A 27,173-nucleotide genomic window follows, 5' to 3' on the forward strand; every position below is an offset into this window, starting at 1 on the left:
TTAGTACTTTTATTTTTATTACTCAAAATTTGTCAAATACATTAAAAAATAAAAAAAATTTCATTAAAACAAAATTTTTTTTATTAAAATAATGATGTCCAAATAAGCACATATTATATATAGCTCGTGTAATATAATTTAAAATCAATAGCAAATTGAATAAACCACTTGGTATTCTTAAAAGATATGTATAGGAAACGAAGTAGAAGGAATATATAAAAAATGGGGCCAATCCAAATGCGCCGCAAATTCCAAACTATGGGCATAGAAGGTTAGAGATTAATCCCTAATCAGTAATCACTAACCCCAAAACAAACCGAACCTATCGCTATTTGCAAGCGTCTTCGTCAACTGAGAATAATAGTAATTAATTTACTATGTATACTACCATGATAGGATGTTGATGATGTAGACTCCATAATAATGCAGCAACTCAGCAAGGATTCTTTGTTACAAAATATCTACCAAAGATATTTAATCTAATATTTTTTTTTAAATGAATTTTATACATATATAATTAGTCAACAAAACATTTAAGCTTATATATGTAGCTGTTCATACCTTTGGTTGATTACGAATTGATGAGATTCTAAGATCTGATGTAAACCGTGTTTGCACAAGATAATTTATTATTTATAAAGGTATTTCGTATGTTTAAGTTAGTAATAAATTTAAAATAATTACAATGCAAAAGTATTATTTATCTTAACATTTTTTTTTCTATATTATACTATCTCTGGAACTGTTAAATATTTATAGTTTTGAGTATACGTTTTAGTATTATAATTTGATCAGATTCTCGAATTATAACTCTATTCATTTTTTTTATACCCGTTATCTTTATATTAATCTAGTGACTAATTTAATTTTATTTAACTAAAATCTCAATATCTTATTCTTATTCCAGAACAATAGCATTGAAATTTAACGTTGGAAAACAAAAAGCAATCGCTAATTCGTCAAATGTTACAAAATTGTTAATTTTTAAATATGTTAAATCTTTATTTTCATTTTTTCTTGTTCAATATAATACTACGAAGATAATTATTTTAAGTACAAAATCTTTACCCTACGAGAACTTTTTTTTGGGTGTCGGTGGTTTGTTTGCGTGTGCCTTCATTCTACTATATAATTCTATTAATTTGGTTGCATTTATTAGTAAATTTTTGTATTGTTAAAAATATTTTTTTTTCTTTTACTTCTTATTCATTACTTTTTTTTAAATATAAATAGTAGAAAATATACAAGAGATATTGTATTTGTATCCAATAGTCACAAAAAAAATCAATTATATCCCAATAGAAGGGTGGATATGCATATATTGGGGAAGATGTATGCACCGTACCATCACCTTGGAACTCCCAAGAGAGCTTCCCTATCAGTGTTTCACACTTTCTTTTTCTTCTCAATCAAATCATTGTAACACCCATTTTACAACTAAATCTCCGTTTTAGTCTTTAAAATTCACCCGATTATCTATTTTAATATCTGAAATTTAAGATTAGCTATACTGATCTTTTATATTTAAGTCCAAATACCAATGTAATTTTTCAATTTTTTTGACGATAACTAGACAAAAGAATTGTTAAAATGACACCCTTCTTATCACGCTGGATGATGAGTAAACAACGTTGTTTATTATTGGCATTCAAATAAGTCAGAAACATTGTCCAAATAGACAACACTGGTAGTAGAGTCTCAAAAGTCTGACTTATTTAAAAGAGTTGTCTACTTGAACGACGTTTCTGACTTATTTGGGTGTCAAAGATAAACGACATCGTTTACTTATCATCCAGCATGGTAAGAAGAGTGCCATCTCACCACTCCGTTTATGTAGTCATCGGCAAAAAAAGTCGAAAAATTACATTAGTACCCGAACTTAAATATAGAAAATAATTATAGGTAATTTTAAATTTCAAGTACCAATAGGAGTAATCGCATAAATCTTAAAGATCAAAATGAAAATTCAAAACCCATTTCACTGACCATCACAAAAGCAAGCAAATAGATTTAATTAGGACATATACAAGTAGTAAAATGTTTATGTTGATTAATTTGGGTTCTTAATAAAAAATTTGCGTACAGTTGTCTTCTTATAAAGATAATAGTTAAAAATTGTTAAATAACAGTTTTCATCCTGTTCCATATGTCGATTGTCCTTCTTTAAGTAGTGATTCTTTCCTTTTAATAAGTGATCATCACACAAAAAGGAAGTGAAGAAGCTAACCCAAGTTTCAAGCAATTCCCTTTAGCTTTTGATTGGAATGAAGATCCTTTTATTCACATCCAAGTTATTTCATCCACTTTAATTTATTCTCCTCTTCTTCTGATCTCTTGCATGCATTGTGTTATTATATATATAAACACACACTCATCATCATTCAGATTGAACTCAAACACCATTATTATATAGTAGATTCACCTATTAATAATGCCTTCATCAGAATCTGCAGCTAAGCCACCAAACCAATCTTCTCTTGACAGAGAAATCAGGGAGATGGTATCTGCCATCACTAACCGTGTAACTGATTTCCACAAACCAGGTTCAACCCACCACCACCATTCTGCCACCCACGACGACGACGACCACGGCGTCAGGATCATCACCCTCGCCGGAACCAACGACGGAGCCACCCTCAAAGGCGAGTTGGACGAAAAGTCACCCGGAAAAGCTGCTTCTTCTCATCATCAACATCATCATGATCATGGTGTTGAAGCAGAGCCACTGAGCACTTATGTCAACAGCAACTTCCAAGCCATCAACAACTCTATGATGCTTGGCGGTAGCTTCCATGCAAATGATCCTGGTGTGCATTTGGATATCTCAGATTTCACTGACCCTATTCCTCATCATAATAAGCATGGCAAGAAGGGCAAGAAGAAAGAGAAAGAAGGTTCCAAGAGTGACCTTCATTCTGATTGAGCCTATACTTTAACTATGCTATTTATATTTGATGGCGTGTCAAACAATAAATATGCAATTATCTATATATGACTGTCTATGTATCATGTTTGCTTCACTAACCATGCATGTAATGCTAAGCTAGTATGGTTTTTTTTTTGGGTGTGTTCGTTCTTTGTTGAATCTTATATTTTATGAATAAAAAATTTATCAATTATACGGGAGTATTAAAATATGGCACCTATTCAAATAAAATGTTAAAAATATTTTTTTTAAAGATTCTTGTGTTAAAAGTGTATTTTGTTTGTTTAGATACTTAAAAAAAATAATACTTTTGTAGTACATCAAAATCAAATCATAAAATTTATGATTTAATGATAAAAAAAACATTTTTATATGAAGACAATTATATAATTTTCATGATAGTTTTCACTTTGAAATATTATTAGTGTTGTTAGTAGTTGAGAGTTAACTTAGTAGATGAAATATGTATGAAATTAGTTGGTAAGATCCTTATAAATAGAGTGATTCTTGTATCATGTAACAATAACTTCAACCCAATAACTTCACATATAATATTATCTTCATATATTTTGTTTTTCTCCCATAAATTTAATATGATATCAGAGCCATGATATCCTTTTTGAAAAGAATAAGCCATTAGTTTTTTGATAAAAAACCACCATGTTTTTTCTTCAAATCCAAATAATCAATTTCCATTGTCTTCTTTCTCTCTGACGGCAGAATTATCTTCTAACTAACGTAGCACAAGATCCTACTAGCTCTTTCTATATTCATCCTAATAAAAATCCAACCTCCTTATCACTTCTATCCTCATTGACAGTAACTATCATTTTTGGTGTCGATACTATTTTACGACTATCATCTCTAAAAACAAATATGACTCTCTACTGGTTCTATTCTTTCTCCTTTAAATTGATAGATCCTCTATTTTCAATACGGGAGCTTCGCAATAACTTAGTATTGTCTTGGGCTATTTCATTCCCCCTCTTTTTATATTATCCCAAATTATGCTCTTCTCACAGGAGCAGTTTCAATTAGAGGGCAACACAAAACAAATACTCTTTACATATATACTAAAGTCAGTCACTAATATAAAATAATATTAGAATATAAAATATATATTAAAAATAAACTAAATAACACATAGTATTTTTGATAACTAATTTTAATGACTAATCTTAACATACAAATAGTATTTTTGTAATTAATCACATGTCAAAAATGTGTTTTAAGATGGCTCTTATCTATTCAAACCAAAATTAGAGAAAGGAATTTTGGTTTGTGAATCAATTCTTTCAGTATTGCCATTAAGACTAATCACAAACTAGACAAATACAAAAACACAATAAAAGAACCTAAAAATTTTGACTAAAGCAAATTAAACAACAAACATGAATAACAATTAAGCAAAAAAGATTATTTGGTCACAATTAGGATGATGCATGGTTGACTATTTAGTGCAATGAATGAATATGCCGGTATTTTTATGGTGACAGCCAAACTTGTTCTAATTATAATAAATCCAGAGTATCTCCAAATCTTTGTAATTTATGCCTGTAATTTTATTGCCTTAAACTCTTCTTTAAGAGTTAACTAATCTGACTTGTATATTTACTATGGCTATACGAAACTCCTATTTTAAAATTAAAACATTATTAATGTAGAGATGTGATTCTCATATTGCAGATTATATACCATATATTTTTCCATCTTTCTATATAAGTCATCATAACAATAACTATACATACCATATGTGCTTAACTATGTTCACTATATATATAACATCGAAGAAATAGTGATCATCATTCCTGAGACTTAAAGAATATAGTTAAGGCAAGCGATGGGAAAAAAACAAGTAAGGAAATTAAAAGTGCAATTCATTTACATTCTCTATTATCTAAGTATATATTATATTGCATCTTTTAGTTAATTATGTTTTGATGTAAGGAAAATACTAATATTATTTAGCAATTTACAAGATTGAATTGTCATTTATTATTTCTCCGTTTTGTATGCAAAAAAAATTGTCAGCAAAACAACGAAGATAATGAAAACAAGGGAGGACGATCAGACAAGGCAGTGGTGGTGAAAGCATTCATACATTGTGACGGTTGCTCAGATAAAGTTTCTAGATGTTTGAGAGGTCTTGAAGGTAATGTTTTGTTTTCATATAAGTTTCTTATCATATATTATAAAAGATAACAATGAATGAAAATGGCATATACAATGATTATATATATAGGAGTGGAAAATATTGTGATTGATAGAGAAAATAACAAGGTCACTGTGAAAGGAGAAGTGGTGAAAGATCCTTTGAAGGTTTTGGAAAGACTTAAGAAGAAGTATAGCAAAAATGTGGAGCTACTTTCACCAAAAATAAAGCCAGAGAAACCAAAAAAAGAAGAAAAAAAGGAAAAGGATAAGGTTTGGATCTTTTTTTTCTTTTTGTGTTAGAGTATTTCTTAATGCTCTCTTCTCTTGTTAACTAATTTTATTTCTTTCAACTATTCTGAACAGCCTATAATAAAAACTGTGATGCTTAAGATGTATATATATTGTGATGGCTGTGAAAATGATGTCAAGAGAAAAATTGAGAAAATGGAAGGTATAAGTTTCTTTTCTCCTTTTAAATGTGATATTTTAATTTAAATATTTAATATGACTATGGTTACTGTAACCATTTTCTTAGCATCTGGTGTGTGACTATGTGACAGGTGTTGTTTCTGTAGCATTGGACAAGGAAAAGTCACAAGTCACTGTTAAAGGAACAATGGAAAAAGACCAGCTTGAAGCATACGTTAAGAAGCAACTGAAAAAGCATGCATATATTATAAATGTAGACGATAATAAAAAAGAAAATAAAAACAATGAGATATGCCAAAAACCCGAAATTATATTTAGTTATCCTCCCCAATACTCTGCACAACATACTTATCCCAATCAAACTTTCAGTGATGAAAATCCCTTTGCATGTTCAATCATGTAAACATTTAAACGGCATTTGTAATATATATTTGAAACGGAGAATATTTTTCTTTCAATAATAGAATTCATATCACTCAAAGTAATGTCAATCTTTAATTCAAGTTGGGAGTATTACTCTTTTGCAAGAGAAGTACAATAGGAGATATTCATATTTAATAAGTATATGGGAATGAATATTAATAAATTGTTCATGATAGCTAGGGAAAAGTCTAAAGAAAACATGTTGAAAGAAAAATAAGAAAAAAAATGAGATGATGTTTGTTGCCTTTTGACTTTGATGCCTAAGGAATAGTATTGAATATTAAGTATTCAGATCTTGGAATTCAACGCTCTATGATATATTTATTCATTACTACGATATATGCTCAATTAATATAATTATTAGTAACTCATGAAGCCACCTCTTATCAATCAAACCTGAAGTTTTCAATCCAGTTTGGGAAGACTACTCTAGCTGAGAATTTCTCCATAGACATCACATATTCTTAAATTGCAATATAGATTGCTTTGAAAAGTGTCTATTATCCCGCTATGAGGATTTACAGCATTAGTTTAAAATTATTGACTAAAGGTGAGAAAAGTAAACATTCACAGGCCAAATAGTAGCCTTATGATGACCTTGGTAAACCCTAATATCTTCACCACTTGACATATTCCAAAGCCTAGCAGTTGTGTCAGAGGAAGCTGCAATGACAATATCTATTGGCTTAGCGATACTTTGATAAATTGAGTAAATTACACAGACTTCCAATATGGTTAAGTAATGTTACACATGGAGCTCTTGGTTTCTAAAATGTGACAACTCCTCCTTAAGTTTGGGACACATTAAACCCGATAAACCCCCTATATTTCAAAATATGATTTAGTTTGTACCTGTTATAAGGTAGGCACCATCTACAGAGAAGACACAATCCCACACCCAGCGCTGATGACCTGGGAAGTGAAGGCAAACTTACTTAGGGAAAATGACGTTTTGACTTTTGAGGAAAGTAGTAGGAAGTGAGAAATCAATAGATTTGTCAAAGAATTTCATGCATTACCAACTAATGTTTTCTCCAACGTAAAACCTTCAACATTCCATATTTTAACAGTATGATCAGAAGATGCAGTTGCCAAATACCTATAAAGATATATGCAGCATCTTACATAAGAAGAAATATGAGGCATATCAATTGGTAGAGACATTAGTCAATCGGTCCCACGATGATCAGTTATAAATGTTGAATATACACAGATAATTCTTATACAGGGGGCTTGTTTAAAACTCAACAAGGTCCCAAGAAAATAAAAAAAAAAAAAGAAAAAATTGAAACCTGTGAGGTTCAGAGAATTCCGGTGATAAAAGACACTTGAGAATGTAATAGCCCTTGTGTGCTTGCAGCTTATGAAGAGGCTCAAAGTTTGTCATTGTCTGCAAAAATGCACAATCGATCAAGACAGATAACCAAAGTTTGATACGAGGGTATTATATTGCAAATAATTTACGAAGGTGAAACCTGAGTTCCTCGCAAGAGGCGCCACACATAACAAGTTCCATTATTATTTGCTGCAACTACCAAGCTCCCATCCCACATTACTGTCAAAGAGCGAACAGCTGTATCCACCTCTGGCACCTACATTTCCTCCAATATTGAAATGATATTTAAGCCGCTTGTTTTTTTATTATTATTTTTAAATCTAAGGGTGAGAGAAAGACCAAAAGAGAGAGGATATAATGCAATGTGCCAAGTCTAAAGATGGTCAATCAAATCATTAAAGGATTGTGCAATGACTTCTCTGAAGCGAATGACTAACAACAAGGCTCACTCAGTACCATGACCACTCATGCAAATTGAGTGTATATTAGGCTGCAGATGGGAGATTAAAGAGATGGAACATATAACATGTTTCGAAGCTTTATGCTAGAGTTACTATGGCAAGGCTACATTTTTTCACCCTCAGATAGCAAGCACTTAAAATCTTTGATTCTGCAGTCATATGACATATACAAAAGAAGAGTTCATAACTCATACCAATTCACAACTGCATGAATTTGCTGTCAAATCCCAAACACGAATATTGCCATTTTGATCACCAGATATTAGTTCAGTCTGTTGGATCAAACATACAAAATTCATGAGATCCACAGAGGAAGAACATAAAGAATACAGATTGATGTATCGGTGCCACATGATTTAATTGGAACATAATTAAACATAAAAATCTGCTTGATAGTTGATATTGAGTCAAGAAATCAGAAATCAGATCTGAAACTCAGTCAATAAACTACTAGTAAAATAAAATGCATATAGTGCCAAATAGCTAAACAAATTAAAACAAAAGATTGCTAGACCTATTCAGCCCTAGTTATTATAATGACATGATTCACTAAAGCACTTATTGTTATTGGTCCCTATCTCTCTCTTCTAACTTGTTCATACAAGTTTAAATTTTTAATTATTGATAAAATCATAAGATAGAAATAAATTAATAAAGCCACAGAAAAACAAAGGAACATACCTGATTTGGGTGCAATACTACAGTGTTTACAGCTGCACGGCTTTCATATTCCCTTTGACAACCCGGTGCCCTGCATAGGTCATCAAATAAAAATAAGCACATACTAATTAATGGAAGAAATTAAGGGTGTAAATCATACAACATTATTATGCATTATGAAATCTACTTCACCTCAAATCCCAGATCTTGACTGTGCCATCCTCTGAACCAGAATACATCCAATTACCATCACATTGGAACCCAACTGCCATTACATTATTGGTATGCGAATCATAGCTCATCACCTGCGACACAATCAGGGAGATTACTATTTGTAACCATATATGAGATGAAACTTTTGAAGTAAGTTTATCAGTAGAAAAGACAAACCGGTTGAGGACTATTTGAATTAACATCAAACAGTCGAATGTGAGGATTACCAGCTGCAGCCAGGTATCGCTTATCCGGTGTTATCTCCATCCTGTTTACTTGCTACACAGCATTAGAAAATCAGTCTCCTTGACAAAGTAACACAACTGCCGTCTGCCAACGGCAAATGCACAATAAAACACTGAAAAAGCTCAGCTATGCATGTTTTGATCTCCTTTTTTCTTTTGGATCCCCTTCAAGATTCATAGATTTGATTAGAAATCATGTGCTTCAATTCATTAAGCTATGAATTCCAGTATTTTCATAACGAAAATTAAAAGAGGGAAAGTATGAGAAGGAACCGAATCAGGATATTGAATGGTGCGGTAACAGCGGCCACTCTTGGCCTCCCAGAAACGAATGGTGTGATCATAACTCGCAGTGGCAAGAATCACCGTTGGCTGGCTCATCCTTGCAACATTTACCTGATCATCAAAATCAAAATGAAACACGGTTCATAATAAAATCTCTTAAACGGAACAGCTAAGCTAAAATGAACTAGAAACACTACGCTACTACGATCTATCTTTCGAATCTGAGTAATATAAAAACACTGCAAAGCAAGTAAGATGTGCCGGAGAACCACTTAGTGGTAGAGACTGTTACCGAGGATATTGAATGAGGATGGCGACGATGTTCGCGGCGGTTGAAGCGGCAGCACGCGACAGCGATGTGCTATAAGGTTGTGGTGGTCGGCTAGGAGCTTGGCAAACCGCTGATGCTGCCGTCGTAGTGGAAGGTGGCGGAAAGTGAAAAAGGGGGACACAAACGGAAGCAGTGGAGGCACTCAGGAAGCGACAGCCGGCACGCCGTCGACGGCCATGGCAGCGGCGCGTTGGAGCTTGAGAGAAGAGAAAGCGCGAACACGAAGAGGAGGATGCAGAATCAGACGGCTTTCAACTCTGAACCGGTCTGATTGGGTAAGCCCAAACCGGTCCATAATCATTAGGCAACCCACACCCAGGAATAGTGGGTCAAGCCCATCGCCATACTAGACTCAGACCCAATTTGGATAAATAACTTGAATAAGCTTAAAGTAGAAGGGTTTTTATTAATAGTAATTTATAAATAAATTATTTTGTATTTAGATTTTTAGTTATAGAAGTACTTCTTTTAAAGTTATATCTTTTAGATAAATAACTCAAAAAATACAAATTTTTCTGAGTCATTCTTCACAATATTTATAATAAAAAAGATCTTTCAATTATAGTAGTTGAAACAGAGAGAATTAATACCAAATGAATAAAAAAAGACGATCACACAAAAATCTACTTTTTGTTCCTGAAGTTTGACAAAAGTTTCAAAAATATCCCTAAGTTTTATTTTGTTTCAATTTTGTTTCAGAAGTTTTCAATTTACATAAAATATATTATCGACGGCTAAATTTTAAAAAATTTAAGACTAATCTAACAATAATGCATGAAAATTATGTTTGATTTGCTTGTGTTGAGATGGATGTTCTTATGAAATTGTTGTAGAATCGGTCTTAAATTTTTTTTAAAATTACCGTCAGAGAGATATTTTTTATGCAAATAAAAAATTTTTGGGACAAAATTGAAACAAAATAAAATTTGGGGATATTTTTAAAACTTTTATCAAATTTCAGAGATAAAAAATATACTTTATCCTTTTTATACTAGATTAAATATTAAATAAATTTTTTAAAAAAATTAAATCATACTTAATAACTTACTACTATTATTTTTTAAAAAAAAAAGTTGGGGGGTCGAGGCCTCCACTTACCCCCCGTATGTCCGTTCCTGACTATTGTGTAATTAATATTTGCTATTTTATTGTGTATGATATGATAGGTAAAAATAAAAAAATAAATGTGAAATGTGTGTCCATGTATATTTTTGTTGCTGTTTTTTATTTTATTTTTACTCCTGTTAGAACTCCTTCCTCTTTTATTGGGGTTAAGAACTTGCTATAACTAACTATAAAAATAATAGCAAACTATAAAAATAATATTACATGTAAAAAAAATAAAATTAAGACTGAGATTTCATATCACACACAATGTTAAATACAAATTTAATAATAAAAACAGAATGATAAAATGATATGCAGTAAGTGGTTCAAAATGATGAAACATTATCTAAAAATAATGGTAGATGGTTAATACTTCAAGCAGATGAATTATTACGTGAAAATATAGTAAAAAACTAGTACTTCTAGCAGATAGAACATAGGGAACTAGTATTTCCAGAAACAAAAAATATTTTTCATAAATTCAAAAATAAAAATAGATCTTTTTCGTTTTGAAATCATTTTTTTATGAAAGTGATAGAATAATTTATAAAAAAATTATATATTTCTATTTTTTTAATATTTAAATTAACTTTTTAAGAAATTAAAAGCTTTTTTTTAAATAGTGTCAAATACAGATATTATAACTTTTTATAATTAAAAAAAAATAACTTCTATTACTTTCTAAACGAGCTCTCAATCAACAAGCCGTTTCGTCAAATTAATGGGCCAAACATCAATTTGTTTCAACTGTTCAAGTTATCATATTCCTATGTCAAACAAAAATTTAGATTTGGATTTGCGTCATTGGTAGACTCCAATTATCCTGTGCGTGCATGTACTAATTTATTCACCCACAGCAAATTTTTAATAAAGTTAAGTACTACAATAAATTTAAAAAAACAACAAATAAATGTTTAGTATTTTGTCAAAGACAAATGAGTCTCTCACTAAATTTCATTATAAATAAGTTATTAACATTTGTAAATGGTAGATTCATAAGCCTTTTGAGTTTTTTGTATCTCTTATTTACAAAGATAAGAGACTTATTTGTATTTTAATTTAGTGATAACTTTATTTTTAGTGACTGAAAATAACAAAAGAAAAAGGATCTAAGAAAAAGAGTAGAACTCTTTTCTAATAATAATGTCTAAACTATTAGAGGCAGCAACCACTTCAAGTACATCTGTTTGTTAAGAGTAGCAGTCTCAGCTATTAAATCAGTCACTCTGTTTGTTGTGCACTGAATGAGTACTATCGTAACTGTCCAATAATTACGCTAGAGCATCTCTTTAATTTTGTCAAACAGATCAAAGTCAGTCCTAATCATGCTGGTTGTGTCTCGCGAAATAATAAGAAACGCATAAAGATTATCAATTTCACATATGACCTCTTTGCACTCGCAATCCCAAGTCATAACAAGCCCTCTCCAAATATCATGAAACTCACAGCAGAGAACACTAGAAAGAGGCATAATGGCAGAACAACCTTTTATCCAAATTCCCATGTTGTCTCTAATAATACACCCAAAACCAGCTAATTGCTCATTTTCAAAAACGCTTGCATGACATTCATTGAAGGTAGTTCCCAGTTATATTGCAAAGAGGGAGGAGTAATATGTTTTTGGGTGGTAATGACATTGGAGAAATCTCGAGCAGCATGTTTAGCCAAGTGAATAATTTTCTCCCTACTCCATGGATCATCTTGATGGAAGATGTCATTGTTCTTATCCCTTAAAATCCACCAAAAGGCCGCTGCAAAGAGGAACTCATTTTTGTTGAAATTAGAACGAATCCAAGACACATAATCCAAACCAGAATTCACAGCGGTCATTCCCAAGTTTAAGCTAATCCAACACTAGATTATATTCAACTCTCAATTCTTCCTCTTTGTGCTTCAAAATCGGATCATCATCAGCTTCCATTTTTCGTTGGATACAATTCAAATAAGCCTCAAATTCCCTCTTTTTAATAAAAATATTGCCAAATATCGTAGAGTTGAATTCCAACGAAGCTTCTTGAACCCTAAGCAACTTTCTATGGATGCCAAAATCTGTACTATCCCAAGATTTCTGAACAATGGCCTTGTAATCAGGATGTGTCGCCCATGCCGCTTGGAATCTAAAAGGTCGGTTTTCTTTCTTGACAGGAACTCCTTGACATTGGATAAGCAGGGGACAATGATCAGAATAAGAACTTCAACAAATGCTTCTGGAAAAAGAAAGCGCCATTCTATAGTACAACAAGCTCTATCCAATCTCTTTGCAATTTCGTTGTTTCCTTGAATTTTACGAAACCAAGTAAACCGTCTCCCAGAGGTTGTCAGATCAAAAAGACCACAAGAATCTAAAGTGCTTGCAAAGATACTACTGCGATTCGAATAGAAATTACCACCTTTCACCTCATGAACACTCAAAATATCATTAAAATTCCCTACCACCACCCACGGGTCCTGAATGCACAAGCCAATATCAAGCAAATGACTCCATAAATCTACTCTATTAGCGGCTTGAGGGTTACCATAAACCGCACTGCAAATCCATCTTCTCCCACAACCATCAATTTCTAACGTTACACATTGATTCATAACCCAAAGAATTTACAAAAAAATTTTAAATTAGCAGAGAGGAACCAAATTCCTCCCTTGTGCCCAACAGCATCTACAATCCCTATAGGATAATAGCCTAATCTCCCCAAAAAATCTTTCATAGTTTCAAACCCAATATGAGTTTCCACCAAAATAAAAAAAGTTAGTTGATATTTTCATACCAACTCCTTATAGTGCACCCGAAACATCTTATTTGATGTCCTCCTTACATTCCAACTAATAATATTTAAATGGTCACAATCCATAAAAATAAATTAAATAATTGAAATATTTAATCATCCTACCTCATGTTGATGGGCTCCTCTTTCCAAACTTCTTCTCTTGAACTTGCGCTCCAAAACTATCATTCTTCTGTTGAGGTTGGTTCTCCGGGTTTGTTGTTACACTGGCTTTATCAAGCTCTTTTTGTGCTCGAAAATCCATTGACAATGCTTCAATAGGTGAGTTTTGAAGCGAAATAGGACGCTGCCTTTTGTGCCCTGCTTTGAAAAAGAGAGTGCTCTGATCCTTAAAAGCCACCTGTACTGTTCCCAAAGAGTCAAGGGTGGATGGAGAATTCTTCTTTTCGTTGGACTCTACCTTTGCATTTGATGAGGACTTCACCTTTGCATTTGATGAGGATCCAGCATGCATGTTAGTAGGCCTAAGAGAAATTTTCTTACTCACCAAATTAGAGCATATTGCTACGTTGGCATTTTTTGGTACCACTTTTAGACCTTTACCCACTTTTTCCTTACCTTTTCTACTAACTGTAACCAATTCACTCTCTTTTGCATGAGTATTTTTATCCATGCGTGATTCTTGCAAATGATCATGTACAAGATCTGCTGCTCCATACTTCTCCATAATTGAAATTGATTTGGCATTCAATCCAAATTCAAAAGTTTAATTTTGATTTTTTATAGGGATTTGACTACTTTTTACCGTTTTTTCCGTTATTATCCACCGGAAATAGTGACGGCAAATTTTTCTCTTTCACCGTGCTTTCCTTCTCAATGATATTGTTGTTCTCTTTTGCACATTCTCTTGTTACGTGTCCAAAGCAGCTACATTTTTCACAAATTAAATTCAAGTGCTCATATTCTATGTCATACATATGACCATCAACTTGAATTCTCTTTATGACTCGAAGTCCTAAGTTAATTTACACAAATGCTCTTGCATACTTTTCTCTTTTCGCAGACTTTGTGGCTAAGTCGATGCGGATCGATTTTCCAACTGCTGACACAATCATTTTCATGGCTTTCTCTTTATAGTAGTTAATGTTTAAATCTGTGATCTTTATTCAAACCAATTTTAAAAGAAATTTAAATTTGTATTTTTTTTTTCACAACTTTTTAATCCAACTTGTCTTTTCCTTTTCGGTGACAAGGGCAAGGTATTCTTAAAAAAAAAAGCAATGCAAGTAATATAATCACATTGGGTCTAATTGGGTCTAATTATAAAAGTAAGATTAACTTTAAATAAAAATAGTAAATAAAAATAAAACTAGTGTAATAATTATCAATGCATTTAAAGTATTAAAATATTAAAAAATTATACTTTTTAGTATAATATTTTATGCAAAGTATCTTTAAACAAAATCCTTTCATTTTTAGTAATCGGTTATGCTTAAGCTAGAAAACTTTTATCCAAACATACTAAAATATTACAAAAAAATATATATGTTTTTTTAATTAAATGGTAAGCCCAAATGAGCAACAAGTGTAGCAAATCACATATTGATTTTTTTTATTGATCTGAAAATTATATATTTTCTTAATTTGAAAAAAAAATAGAATTTTACATGCAAAATTCTGATGAAAAAGAAAGGTCAACACTACTCAATTCAAGATATTAATTAAACACGAATGGTTCTCCACCCATCCTAAAGTTTTGGTTAGGTGTGACAATTACAAAGTTGATGAATATGAAATTGGAAAAAGTTTGGTAACTAAAATGTTTCAGCCATAATTAGCCAAAACTTTTCATAATTCATTTCATTTATATTATTTAATATTCAGTTTTATTTTTTATCCCACTCTCTTATCATTTTATTTATCATCGTTCTTATCAAATATACTTATTAATGATATTAATTATAAAATCATATCCGTTTTTATTAGGCATTATTGTCATCAATACTTAATATTTACTTTTATAATTTAATTTTTATATATAAAAATACAATAAAGATTAATAATTATATTTAAGAACGATAATTATAATATCAATTACATTAAATAATTGCAATTGATTCTTTGTCCGTTATGGTATTTATCATCAATTATTGGAGATATGAACATGATGAAACCTATCCTAATATATACTTTATGTTAATTCAATCATATACATTCAAAAATCACAAGAATAACACCATTGCAAGTACAATAGTGTATCAACCAAGAAATTTTACATGAAATTATTGTTATCATTGTAATTTGTATGGCAATTGATTTCGATCTTAATACAGTATCTATGGTAGAAGGTGCTTTGATGAGGTATGGTAATAGTCTGGATTATTTTTTATGTATTTTTTAGCACTTTAATTATATGTGTAACATCCTTGATCATTATTTGTTTGCTATTTATGTCTAGAAAAATAAATTTTTTTATTATTTTTGTTATATTTTTTAATTTTAAAAAATAATTTTATGAAAATAGAAGCATTTAAAATTATTTTCGTAACATGTGAATGGTATACTTTCATCTTTAATTTATTTTTACATCTTTTTTTCAAATTTTTATTTGTAGTATCCTTAATTATATCTTTGGATCTCTTATTAGTAAAAACTTAATTTTTATAGAGAATAAAAATTGGAAAATCAATAACTATTTTAGAAGAATATTTTGTATACCATTTTATATATGTTTCAAATGTATACCTTCAATTTTTATATATGTTTAAAATGTACACCTTTAATTTTTTAACATAGTTTTATGATGTTAATCGCTAAAATAAGAAGCATTTTTTTAATATTTAAACTTTCTTTTGGTAATTGGTATTTAAATTTTTTGATTTTGCTCACTATTTTTTTTAGTTATATGCATAATATTTGTGTAAAATTCATACTTTATGCAATCAATTAGTTTATATGAATAACATCCATAATTACATGAAGTTAACATCCACGTTAACATACATAATAAAACGAAATTAGCACTTAAAATTACGGAAAAAGTTTGGTAACAAAAATTTAACATCTATAAATTTATTCACATAATATCTATAATTTCATATTAATAACATCCATAATTTATACTCATAATATTCATAATTTCATACTTTTGATGTCTATAGTTAATAAATTTTTATAATTAATATTATCATATTTTAAACTATACGTCTTATTGTATTCTTCAAATTATCTCATATGTGAACTAATAGGTCGTAATTTTAATTATTTTAATATTTTTTTAATATTCATATGTATGCTTATTTATTGATTTTAATATGACGAGTTAATAATTATTTTTAAAAAATTATTTTTAAATTTTTGTTTATATTTTATATTTTATTTTTTATTTTTTAATAGTTTATATGTAAAATATAAGTTGTATAGTAGAAGTTGTTAAAATTTTTTAGTCATTTAACTTTCATAATTTTTGTAGAGAATTATTGTATTTAATGGATAATAATGTGATTGAAAGATGTTAGAGATTTGATTTGAAAAAAATTGAAATTGATTTTAGAAAGAACATTAATGACTCTAAATATACATCAAAATAATAGCTGATAAAGAGGATAAATGATAAGGAGATATATATCACTTGCTTATTAAAAAAATAACAATTTTTACATAACATTTTTATATTATAATTATTTTTTGGCTAGCTAAGTCGTGGGGTTTGACAACATATATATTCAACAAACTTAATTAATTGTGTTAGTGACACCGGTAATCACAAGAAACCGTAGCTTCTTGTATTTCCGGATCTTGTTCCTTGGTTTGTTGACTTTGTTCAGAGTCTTGGACTAACTTGATAACACGATTCTGAATCTCCTTGCTCTTACCCCACAGAAGAATGTATAATCCCATCATCACCAACATTGATCCCAACACACTAATCAGCAAAGTCAATGATAAAATAAATCAGGTAATGAGGTAAAGGTTGTATCAAAAACAAAACCAATAAGATAGAATTAAGATCAGAACGAATTCTTAGTTTACTATTATTTTTCAACTATCTTATTTGTACATGCGTACATCAGCTATTAAAATATAAAATATATTAAAAAAATTAAATTAAATATTAATAATTAATTTTTAATATGTACATAATATTTTTTATAATTAATTTACTTATTTTGAGCTTAGGCATATATGTATGCAATGTAATTAACTAATAATTAATGTATGTGAGACATGGCATAATACTTATTTTATTTCTTTTTTTTTAATTATTTATGTCATTTTACTTAATACAGGGTCTTGGAAATATATTTGTCAGTTATCGATAAAGGAGCAATATGTAAAAGATAAGATGATAACTGACTTGTCAATGGAGATTGATGACGGAAGAAGAACTCACTTTTGGAAAGATGTTTGGTTAAGTTGTGGTTCCTTGAAGGATAGGTTTCCGAGGTTGTTCTCGGTTTCAACCCAAAAAGGCTTTGTCATAAGGGTTTGTGGATTTTGGGATGAGTTAGAGTAGATTTGGAACTTTCAATGGAGGCGCATACTATTCTAATGGGAGTTGGAACTTGTGAATCAACTACATGAAACCTTGAGGCCAGTGAAACTAGCTTCTGACAGAAAAGATAGAGTTGTCTGAAAGTTTAAAAGACAATGTATGTTTTCTACTAACTCCTTTGTGCTGGTACTACAGGCGGAGACACTTCCGGAAGACGTAACAAGCTATAGCTTCACCAAAACTATCTGGAAAGGCTTAGTCCCTCCAAGGGTCGAGCTATTTGTATGGTTTGCTTTAATAGGCAGAGTGAATACTAAAGATAGACTATGTCGATTTGGAATTGTTAACCAGGGTGATAATGTGTGTGTTTTATGTAATAAGGATGTTGAAAATATCTACCACTTGTTTCTTGGCTGTGATTTTACATGGCAGGTGTGGTGCGCCTGTTTATCCGATTTTGGCAGAACGTGGTCTATCTCGAGTACTTTAAAGGAACATTTTAAAAGTTGGACAGGTGGTACAACTAGGAAGGAGGAAAGAAAGAAATGTTTCATAAGTTTCTTTGCGGTTATTTGGAACATCTGGTTGGAAAGAAATCGAAAATTATTTCAGAATCCAAGAAAATGTGCTAGCGACGTTATTAACATGGCTAGGCATAATTACATGGAGGTGTGAGGATCCTTTTTGTTGTTGATGGCAATGTCGGAGATGACACGGAGATGCGTATTTGTTGAGCAACTTAGGTGGTAACAGTAGTATTTTATTGTTGTTTTGTTTCCTTTTTACTTGTTTATTATCAAATGCTCCAGATTTGTGTTAAGCTCTTTTTGTTTCTAAAAAAAATACATAGATAAAATAGAAAAATATATAGAGTATATTTTATTATTGAATAAGATGAGTATACCTTCCAAGATGTAGTTGCTCATGCAAGATAGGGATATCAATCATGGCAGCCATGATCTGAACAAGAGGGCTGAATGCTGCAGTGAACACTGGACCCCTCTTCTTCACACACCATGACATCCCCACAAAACACAATCCTGATCCAATCATCCCCTGCAACAAACAATTTTAACTAACCCTCAATTTTTACATTCCATCAAACCTACTTTTGCCCCTTCTACATTATTTTCACTATTCCACACTTTTTTCTCTTTTCCTTTTATCTTTTGTTAAGAAATAAGTCGAATAACCCAAATCAGGAAACAGCCACAGAGATTGTGACCCCTTTTCCAATACGCAACCAATTGAACCTAGACATTAGAGTGTTTATTTGTGCATTATTATTTTGATAAAAAAAAATTTTTTTAATGAAATTTTTTTAATGTGTTTGATAAATTTTAAGTAATAAAAATAAAAATACTAGAAAAATAAAAAAATATTTTTCTTGAAAAATTGTAATTTATATTTTTTTAAAAGAAAATATTTTTCATATAATAAATAAACAAAAAATATTTTTATATTGTTATACTCAAATATAATTGATAGCCAAACAAATTTTTTACATGAGATATTCAAACATAAAATTATTTTTACTTTTTCATAAAATCTTTTAAAAAAAATAACTAAAAAAAGATCTTTTTTTAAAAATTCACCCAAACAAATCTTATTTAATTAATTTAATAATTTTTATGCACATATAATACAAATTAAAACAATTTTACACCATATCAGTAAAATAACTAATTTTAAAATAAATTATTTTATATATATAACACAGATTTGTATGTCTAATATCTTTATATAATTATACTTAGTATAAAAAAATATAAAAATAAAAATAGATAAGTAAGAATTTATTAGTTTTGTATTAATAGAAAATCAAGTAATTTTAATCTTTTAAAAAGAATTAGTCTTTTAAATAATCACTCATGAATTTGTCTCTGTATAAAATAATAAGTAAAAATTGTTAAATAATTTAATATATTTCACTAAATTATCCTGTGAGGATTTTTAATTACACAAAAACAACTCTTTTATGAGTATATTCTTGGTCTAGAACAATCTCCAAAATGCACTAGTTCTATCTCATCTCATGACATAGAAAAAAAAGAAGAGATAAAGTGACTCACAGAGAAGAGAACAGCAATTATTGGAAGCTTTCCCTTGAGAACCCAAATTGAGAAATCATGGTGTTGAATAGACAAGCTTATGAAAGCTGCTTGAATGGCTCCAAAGAAGGTCATCATGGCTGTGCTTGAGTATTTACATGGGAACCTCTTGCTTATGCTTGATTGTACTATATACCAAGATGACCAAAACAATGTTCCAAGAATCAAAGCCACAACACCAATGGTCCATCTTCCACTACTACTACTACTACTTGTTCCTGTCTTTGCTATAGAAGTTGCAGAAGAATAGTTAAACAAGGGCTTTCCTTTATAGAGTGTCAGCAACAATGCACCCCCTATGCACACCAATGTCCCAAGAATCTTGGCTCTCCCACTCTTGCACTTGATGTTCACACTCTCTAACCTGCATTGCAATGAAAGAATCAACATTCAATAATATATACAGAGAAAGTGAAGGTGACTGCATGATAGATTAAAGAAAACAAAGATAATATAACAAAGGTGACGTGTGCATATGTATATACCCGAATGGTAATGCCATAATGAACGTGATCACAGGCACCATGTTGATGAATGCACAAGCAAAGGTAGCAGAAGTATATTGGATCCCCAGCAGGAAGAAATATTGTGTCACTGATGCCCTACAAACAAAACCATTCATTCATTCATTCACTCCAATCATGTTAACAAATAGAATTGATATATATTCAATGACCAAAAATGCTATTTATACACCAAAACTAGCATGTATTTTATACTGATGGCTGATTTTGGCGGCTGATTTTGGTGTACACGTAGCATAACTCATTGATGACTAACCCCACAATGGCACTGAAGAAGATGTAACATAGAACTCGAAATGTGAGCCTTGGCCTACTGTTTCTGCAATGATGAAAATATGGATGTAATCTTGACATTGTTAGAGTCTAATAATACAAACTAACTGGTTAATTTGGTTCAAGTGTCATCAATCAATGCTTAAAACAGTAAATAAACAAATGAAAAGACATTATTAAAATTTGGGACAGATATATCTGCATATTAACAATATGAAGAGATTTTAAAATAAGAGAATAATATTGCATACTAAATCAGGGAACTGGGGTACCAACCTTTCTCTAAAGTATCCGATTGGAGCTAAGAGAATGGTAGCAATTGATAAACGGTATGTAATAAAAACCAAATGGTTCATTCCTTCTTCAAGAACTTTCTTGAGAATAATGTTCACTGCAGCAAAACAAAAATCAATTGCTACCATTACTACAAAAGGTTTCCATTCATCACAATTCCTCATTGCAGCAAATGCAACTATCTATTGAAAAAATAAAACAAAGTTTTATGCAACAGAAAACTACTACCTGTTGCTGCTGATTTATATTATGAAAAAAGAAAGAAAACACTTATTCCAGAATAAGTGGTAAGAAAGCAAGATTAAATTCTGTAGGTCACATCATACACTTTAAGCAACCAGCTTTGACAATAGTTTAATAGCTTTGCTGTTTACTTTTGCTTTCTTTTGACTGATCCTGGCCTATATCCAACATAAGCAGATTATTCCAGAATCAATACTTAAGGGCTTGTACAAAATTTTAGTGGCTGATTCATATATAATCTATCATTACCTTTGTTATTAGCCTAACATATATATAGGCCACGAGTTTTGCATTTTACTAATCATGTAATTAATAAGAACTACATTATTCTAGACAAATTTTAAATGAATATACAAAAAATAATCTTTTGTGATTACTGATTAGTACAGAGATATATACATCTTTAAAATTTTAATCTTTTTTGTGATTAGAAGAAATGGTGCTTCTCCCCCTCTCAATCTCTCATGCACATGGCATCTAATACTCTTCCTTTTTTTATTATCTTTTGGAATAGATTGAGCAGAGAAATGCAGAGCCAGAACAATTTGTCAAATCTCAGAGCTATTTAAATCACTTCAAAAACCAAAAGAATATTAGTGGTGTGTAAAGCATGGGAGACTTTTTTAAATTTAGTAATTAAGGATCAAATTAAAGATGTTTGAAGTTCGAAAATTTCCAGTGGCTTACCTTAGGAATTAGATTCTTTAATGTAGATTCATACAAAATTTATTTAGAGTTTAATTATTTGCATGTTAGTAAATGTAAATTATTCTCACTTCTTAAATAATTATCAACTTTTTTTTTTAAAAAAATAAATGTTATTTACACCACTTTCTTTTCACACTTTTTGAATATTAATTACTTAAATTGTGTGGTCAAGTTTATGTCTTTAAAGTGCTTATTAACAAATATAAAGAATGACTTCTTTTTAAACATGACATTCCACCAATTCATTCTTTGCCTATACTTTAAGTATTCAGAGGGAATTTGCAGTTGAAAGATGTTGGAGATTTAATTTAATTTAGTTTTGCTCATATCTTTTGGATAATTAAGATATGACATGATGAAAATGACATATTCTTTGATTCACTATAAATATTTTTAATGTAATAAGATTATCCTCGGGGACCAAGCATGCATGGCCTACATATTTGAGAGTTGGATTTGGTCATGTAAGTGGCACAATGATGGATTGAATGGGAAGTGGGACTGGCACAAATTCTGCATGATTATAATTTGTATATTTTCGAGAAGAAGAAAACATGTATGTTAATGATGCTTATTATGAGTAAATAGTTAATTTCGTCTTTGAGAGAACACTCATTTTTTAAATTGAGAAAAATTTTGAAGCATTGAAATATCCTAATTTAGAGTTGATTTAATCTAATTTTATGAATTTATTATGTTAACGGCCAATTAGAACTATTAGGTATGTATCATATCAATAAATTTTGATGTTATTAGTAATAAAAATGACAAAAGAATAATGTAACTAACTTAAAATCTTTGAAAAAAAAATTTAATTTAAAAAAATTTTGAGAACCAATTTGAAGAATAAATGTTCTTTATTTCACCATTTAATTTGCTAATTATTGTATAGGACTCTATTGCATTTGCATATTGGCTTTTCTAAGTGATGAGTGAAATAATTGATTTGCGTAACATATCACGTGAAGTTGATAGTTGAGAGCCGTTAGATGAAAATTTAGTCAAATCAGTCAAATCATCTAACTGCGCTTTCAGCTATCAACTTCACGTAAAGTCGATCATCTAACTGCTCTCAGCTATCAACTTCACGTGAACTGTACCTGAGTTTCCACTTGTATATTATATATGTGTGGCATGCATTGATGCTTTTTCTGGATGAGGTTCCTTCTTCAGGCTTCCTTCAACTATTTCCCCAATTCTTTAATCTGTGAATATTAAGAGACCCGTTCATTTATTATTTATAACATAATTGAGATTGATATCTAAGATATGTGCACCTCCACTTGCTTCCCTTAGAGGGCAGGCTGCAACTTAATTAGATTCCCATACATCACATACACAACACTGGAAAAAAGAAATGTTAACAGTGTTGACCACAGATCGTGTCTCTTCAAGAATTTATGATAGCCTCCTCTCATAGTGTTTGTCATACAAGGGGAAATGTTTTTTTTTCCTTTTTTTTAAAAAAAATCATATAATATATATATCATATAAGTTAAGACTCACGTACAATTGTCTTTATGTGAAGTTGATAATCAAGAATCTTCAAGTGATTTGATAGGTTTGTCTAACTTTTCGTCTAACGATTTTTGACCAAAAACTTCACGTGAAGACAAATGCACGTGAATTTCTACCAAGATATATAACAATTTTATCCATCTACCTGAGAGTATTGTGTATTTTGATATTTTGGACTCAAAATTTTGTTCTTGATTGAGGGATGAAAACTACTTCATCTCATGAAAACAAATTCACAAAGAATAGCAAAGTTGTAAATGAAATTTAATAATGAATAGATAGATAATACATTGGCATAAAACCAAGCAAGAGAAAGAATTTTAGGTAACTAGCTTGTATAGTTTGTATCAACTCCCCTGTTGGATGTTGTCTTTATCTCATCGTACCAAAAGGTGATACATCCGAAGATGATGAAAAGAATAAATTAAAGCTTGAGCTGTTTTTTGAGTATCTTAAATCTTAGACAGGAAACTTGATAAAATGGGGAGGTGGTGGAATCAATGAATTGTTGGACAACAAATTTGATCAAAACTAGGACCTATAATAATTCGAATAAATCAGGGCATCTTCAGCAGTAACATTCCTTCAATGTATCCTCAGGACTTATGAGTTAATGTTATTAGGTTTTAGGACCCATAAATTAAAACGGAAATGTATGGTTAGCATTACCCAAATTAAAATTATGAAATCATGTGATGAATTATATCCAAAGACTAATCAAGTTGTGTTTAATTATTGTTGTATTTGTTTCTCTCAATGAAGCATTTAATAAAATAAAGAAGTTTCATAATATATGTAACTTTTTGATGCTCTAATAACTTAGGGGGGAAATTGAAATACATAATTTAAAATTTCATCATGGATATTTCAAGGGATGAGTTTCATTTCATCCACAATGACAATTATGACTTCATGAACAAGCATACCATTCTACTTTCCTTTCATGATTGTAGAAATTTTGGTGAATCTTTGAACAAAAACAGAGAAAAAGTTACTCTATAATATCTAATCATAAAAGAATAAAACTAATAACAATATATCAAGATTAAGAATTCAAAAATATAGCATATTAAGTTATTAACAATAGTAATAATAATAATAATAATAATAATAATAAAGCTATAGATCAGAGGGCACAAAGAGAAGAGGATCCCAATATCCATTAGAAGCAAACCAATTGGAGCCTTCACATTGCAGAAATTGTTGCTGCTCCATTGTCCAAAATCCTTCATTGCTTACTCCACCAATCAGAGGAAATTGCATACTACTGTTACTCCTGCTGCTATTTGATGTTCCAGGATTATGATAATCTGTATTATATCCCATATTATCTACAGTATTTGACTCATTTACCCCTGAGAGATGATTAGGCCATGTAAGAGTAGCTGTGCTTGAAGATGCAAGAAAACCATTCTCTTGATGATGAGTCCATGGTAATTGATCATATGATACTTCATTATTTGACCATGTTGTCATAGGTGATGGGGTTTGACAAAATTGTTGATGATGATGATGAGAGCTATTAAAAGTTCCTTCATGATCATCATGATTAGCATTAGCAGGGGTCATAATCACACTCTTAGAACAAGTGTTTGATGAAGTACTAATCAAACATGGCAAACTACTAGTGCTGCTGCAATTTGCATTATTATTATAATTATTCATCTTATTAGGAAGCATTACTACTGATGAAGAAAACAACTCTTTATTCTTCACAGAACAGTTCTGATTCTGATTCTGATTCTGATTCTGAGTTGACCTTGAAACCATGCTTGATTGAACAACCGGCGGAGGAAACCTCCCTCCTCCGCCCTTTACATCAAACAGTTTAGCCTTGAGTGCACCAAGAAGGCCATCTCCATCAGCCACAGCCTCACTGGAATCCTCAAATGAAAAAGGCTCAGTGCAATCAGGAATGAAGCCGGAACCGGCGCCGCGCTTCGAAGCAGCGGCGCCACCAGACTCTGCAGCAGGCAAGTCAAAGTTTGTCCTTGCATTGACACCTCTTAAGGCTCTGGCAGCAGTGTCATAAGCTCTAGCGGCGTCTTCAGCCGTGTCAAAGGTTCCGAGCCAGAGTCTAACCTTCTGCAAAGAATCTTTGATCTCAGCCACCCATCTCCCTGATGGCCTCTGACGAACACCAACAAATTTATGGTGTCCTCTCGATGATGCCTTCTTTCTGCTGCGAGTTCTTTCCACTGTTGCTGCTCCCATTTCCTCTGAATAACTAACCAAACCTTTTTGTGCTTCAAATGGAGATTGTTTATATTATAAGGTTGGATAAGAAGGCAAGAATCTTCAACTCCGAGGAATCGACAAGTTGGAAGTTGACAAAGATGTATGGACATGTTGCATGTGTACATATTATACAACGTCATTGTTGCAGGCGTGTTGATGATATCGACCACAATAATGTTAAAATCTCACCTAAGACACACAACTAAATCATTATTGTTATTTCCACAACTTTGATTAAGATTAATAACAGGAATAGACAAGGCCCTTTTACTGCTAATATTGCAAGTTGAGGAGCGCATGAAATTAGTCTTATATCCAAGGAAAAAAAAAAAGAGTTTATAATATTAGAAACCTATTTATTTATGGTGTAATTGTTTGTTGGATAATAGTATAAAATAATTAATATTTTAAAAAGTTATATTTTTTATGGTGAAGGTTATCCTATATTCTCTAAAGTAACATATAAATTATTTTGCGTCACATTTTAATTCGATGTTTATTTTAATACATTTGTTATATATTTATTAAAATATTAATTTAAAAATTTTCTTATATTAACTAAATTTTAAACTAAAATATTGATGTGACAAATTAAAAATAAAAACACAAATTAGTGTCACTGTGAAAATTTTCAATTTGAAAAATTTATCGTGTCAAATAGATTTTTAAATTTAGAAATTTATTCTATACAATTTGGTTTCAAATTATATGAAAAAAAGGAAGGAATTGAAACACTTTATATTTTGTTTTTTAAAAATTAATGCAGCTAATTTGCAATTATTTTTTATGAAGGTCTGAATTTTTATTTAATTTTTGTTAAAAATCAAAGATTTTGTGTGAAAAATAAAAGAGTAATATACAACATTATTTTTCAAATATTTTGTTAAATTTTTAACAAATTTTAATGATTCGAAATTAATTTTTTATTTTTTATTTTATTAGATAAATTAGTCATCCAACAAATTTTACTAAAAATTTAAAATAAATAAACACCCATTAAAATATGACACATCAGAGAGAGTAACTTACATGTTATTTTAGAAATGATAGGATAGCATTTACCATTTTTTATTGGATGTCAAGTAATAATATTTGAAGAAAATTATGTCTAACAAAAGAATAGACGTGATTTTAAAATTTAAAGAAAAAGTTATGAAAGGGTGATAATAAGACAATCATATGCAAGGTTGTCCTGTTTTGATTGTATGGTTACACTTAAAGAAATGGTTATATTCATATCAAAGCTTAAATTGTATCTATAAAAATTGAACTAAAGCACGTAGTGACAACTGAATAGCTCTAAAAAATCCTTGGCTCCAACGTTATCGACTTTGAGAACGAGGATGCAGATTAGGAAAATAGTTAATTAGGTTGCCACTAATAAACAGATATTTAGGTGTCACTCACAACTGTACTTTATGTCTTCTTTTGTCCTTGTCATTTTCTCCCCCTTATTTGTTTAGCATAGGCCTGATC

At 30.5% G+C, this 27,173-nt stretch overlaps 5 protein-coding genes across 5 annotated transcripts; 2 read left to right on the forward strand and 3 right to left on the reverse strand.

Moving 5' to 3' along the window:
* The first annotated feature begins 2,395 nt into the window (after positions 1 to 2,395).
* LOC107468142 (uncharacterized) lies at positions 2,396 to 2,990 on the forward strand. The gene has a single exon (XM_016087385.3). The coding sequence runs from the start codon at positions 2,432 to 2,434 to the stop codon at positions 2,921 to 2,923; it is 492 nt and encodes a 163-aa protein (XP_015942871.1). The 5' UTR covers positions 2,396 to 2,431; the 3' UTR covers positions 2,924 to 2,990.
* A 1,408-nt stretch (positions 2,991 to 4,398) lies between these two features.
* LOC110276451 (heavy metal-associated isoprenylated plant protein 8-like) lies at positions 4,399 to 5,912 on the forward strand. The gene is made up of 5 exons (XM_052255224.1): positions 4,399 to 4,404; positions 4,958 to 5,078; positions 5,169 to 5,350; positions 5,444 to 5,531; positions 5,641 to 5,912. The coding sequence occupies exons 1-5, from the start codon at positions 4,399 to 4,401 to the stop codon at positions 5,910 to 5,912; spliced, it is 669 nt and encodes a 222-aa protein (XP_052111184.1).
* A 564-nt stretch (positions 5,913 to 6,476) lies between these two features.
* LOC107468141 (target of rapamycin complex subunit LST8-1) lies at positions 6,477 to 9,732 on the reverse strand. The gene is made up of 11 exons (XM_021133372.2): positions 9,425 to 9,732; positions 9,121 to 9,243; positions 8,780 to 8,881; positions 8,582 to 8,694; positions 8,411 to 8,480; positions 7,924 to 8,001; positions 7,408 to 7,524; positions 7,225 to 7,322; positions 6,952 to 7,031; positions 6,785 to 6,844; positions 6,477 to 6,595 (listed from the first exon to the last, which is right to left on the reverse strand). Exons 2-11 carry the CDS (start codon positions 9,226 to 9,228, stop codon positions 6,477 to 6,479), a joined length of 945 nt encoding a protein of 314 aa, XP_020989031.1. The 5' UTR covers positions 9,229 to 9,243; positions 9,425 to 9,732.
* A 7,308-nt stretch (positions 9,733 to 17,040) lies between these two features.
* On the reverse strand, positions 17,041 to 21,154 carry LOC107468144 (WAT1-related protein At3g30340-like). Its single transcript, XM_016087387.3, has 6 exons — positions 20,973 to 21,154; positions 20,680 to 20,742; positions 20,385 to 20,501; positions 19,861 to 20,263; positions 18,693 to 18,844; positions 17,041 to 17,218 (listed from the first exon to the last, which is right to left on the reverse strand). The coding sequence occupies exons 1-6, from the start codon at positions 21,152 to 21,154 to the stop codon at positions 17,041 to 17,043; spliced, it is 1,095 nt and encodes a 364-aa protein (XP_015942873.1).
* A 3,298-nt stretch (positions 21,155 to 24,452) lies between these two features.
* LOC107468099 (ethylene-responsive transcription factor ERN2-like) lies at positions 24,453 to 25,701 on the reverse strand. The gene has a single exon (XM_016087335.3). The coding sequence runs from the start codon at positions 25,671 to 25,673 to the stop codon at positions 24,579 to 24,581; it is 1,095 nt and encodes a 364-aa protein (XP_015942821.1). The 5' UTR covers positions 25,674 to 25,701; the 3' UTR covers positions 24,453 to 24,578.
* Between the last annotated feature and the right edge of the window lie 1,472 nt (positions 25,702 to 27,173).

Source organism: Arachis duranensis, chromosome 10 (genome assembly GCF_000817695.3).
Source record: "Arachis duranensis cultivar V14167 chromosome 10, aradu.V14167.gnm2.J7QH, whole genome shotgun sequence".
Taxonomy (NCBI): Eukaryota; Viridiplantae; Streptophyta; class Magnoliopsida; order Fabales; family Fabaceae; genus Arachis; species Arachis duranensis.

Bases quoted from the DNA above. Each gene is read 5' to 3' on its own strand.
- LOC107468141 (XM_021133372.2), bottom strand. From the start codon at position 9,228: ATGAGCCAGCCAACGGTGATTCTTGCCACTGCGAGTTATGATCACACC. The intron at 7,032-7,224 runs GTTTCAATTTTT...ATATCTTTATAG, and splicing joins GAATTCTCTGAACCTCACAG to GTATTTGGCAACTGCATCTT. The intron at 6,845-6,951 runs GTAATGCATGAA...TTCACTTCCCAG, and splicing joins GTTGGAGAAAACATTAGTTG to GTCATCAGCGCTGGGTGTGG.
- LOC107468142 (XM_016087385.3), top strand. From the start codon at position 2,432: ATGCCTTCATCAGAATCTGCAGCTAAGCCACCAAACCAATCTTCTCTT.
- LOC107468144 (XM_016087387.3), bottom strand. From the start codon at position 21,154: ATGAGGAATTGTGATGAATGGAAACCTTTTGTAGTAATGGTAGCAATT. The intron at 20,743-20,972 runs GTTGGTACCCCA...TCATCATTGCAG, and splicing joins ATCGGATACTTTAGAGAAAG to AAACAGTAGGCCAAGGCTCA. The intron at 20,502-20,679 runs GTTAGTCATCAA...TTTTGTTTGTAG, and splicing joins TTCTTCAGTGCCATTGTGGG to GGCATCAGTGACACAATATT.
- LOC107468099 (XM_016087335.3), bottom strand. From the start codon at position 25,673: ATGGGAGCAGCAACAGTGGAAAGAACTCGCAGCAGAAAGAAGGCATCA.
- LOC110276451 (XM_052255224.1), top strand. The intron at 5,079-5,168 runs GTAATGTTTTGT...TTATATATATAG, and splicing joins ATGTTTGAGAGGTCTTGAAG to GAGTGGAAAATATTGTGATT. The intron at 5,351-5,443 runs GTTTGGATCTTT...TATTCTGAACAG, and splicing joins AAAAAAAGGAAAAGGATAAG to CCTATAATAAAAACTGTGAT.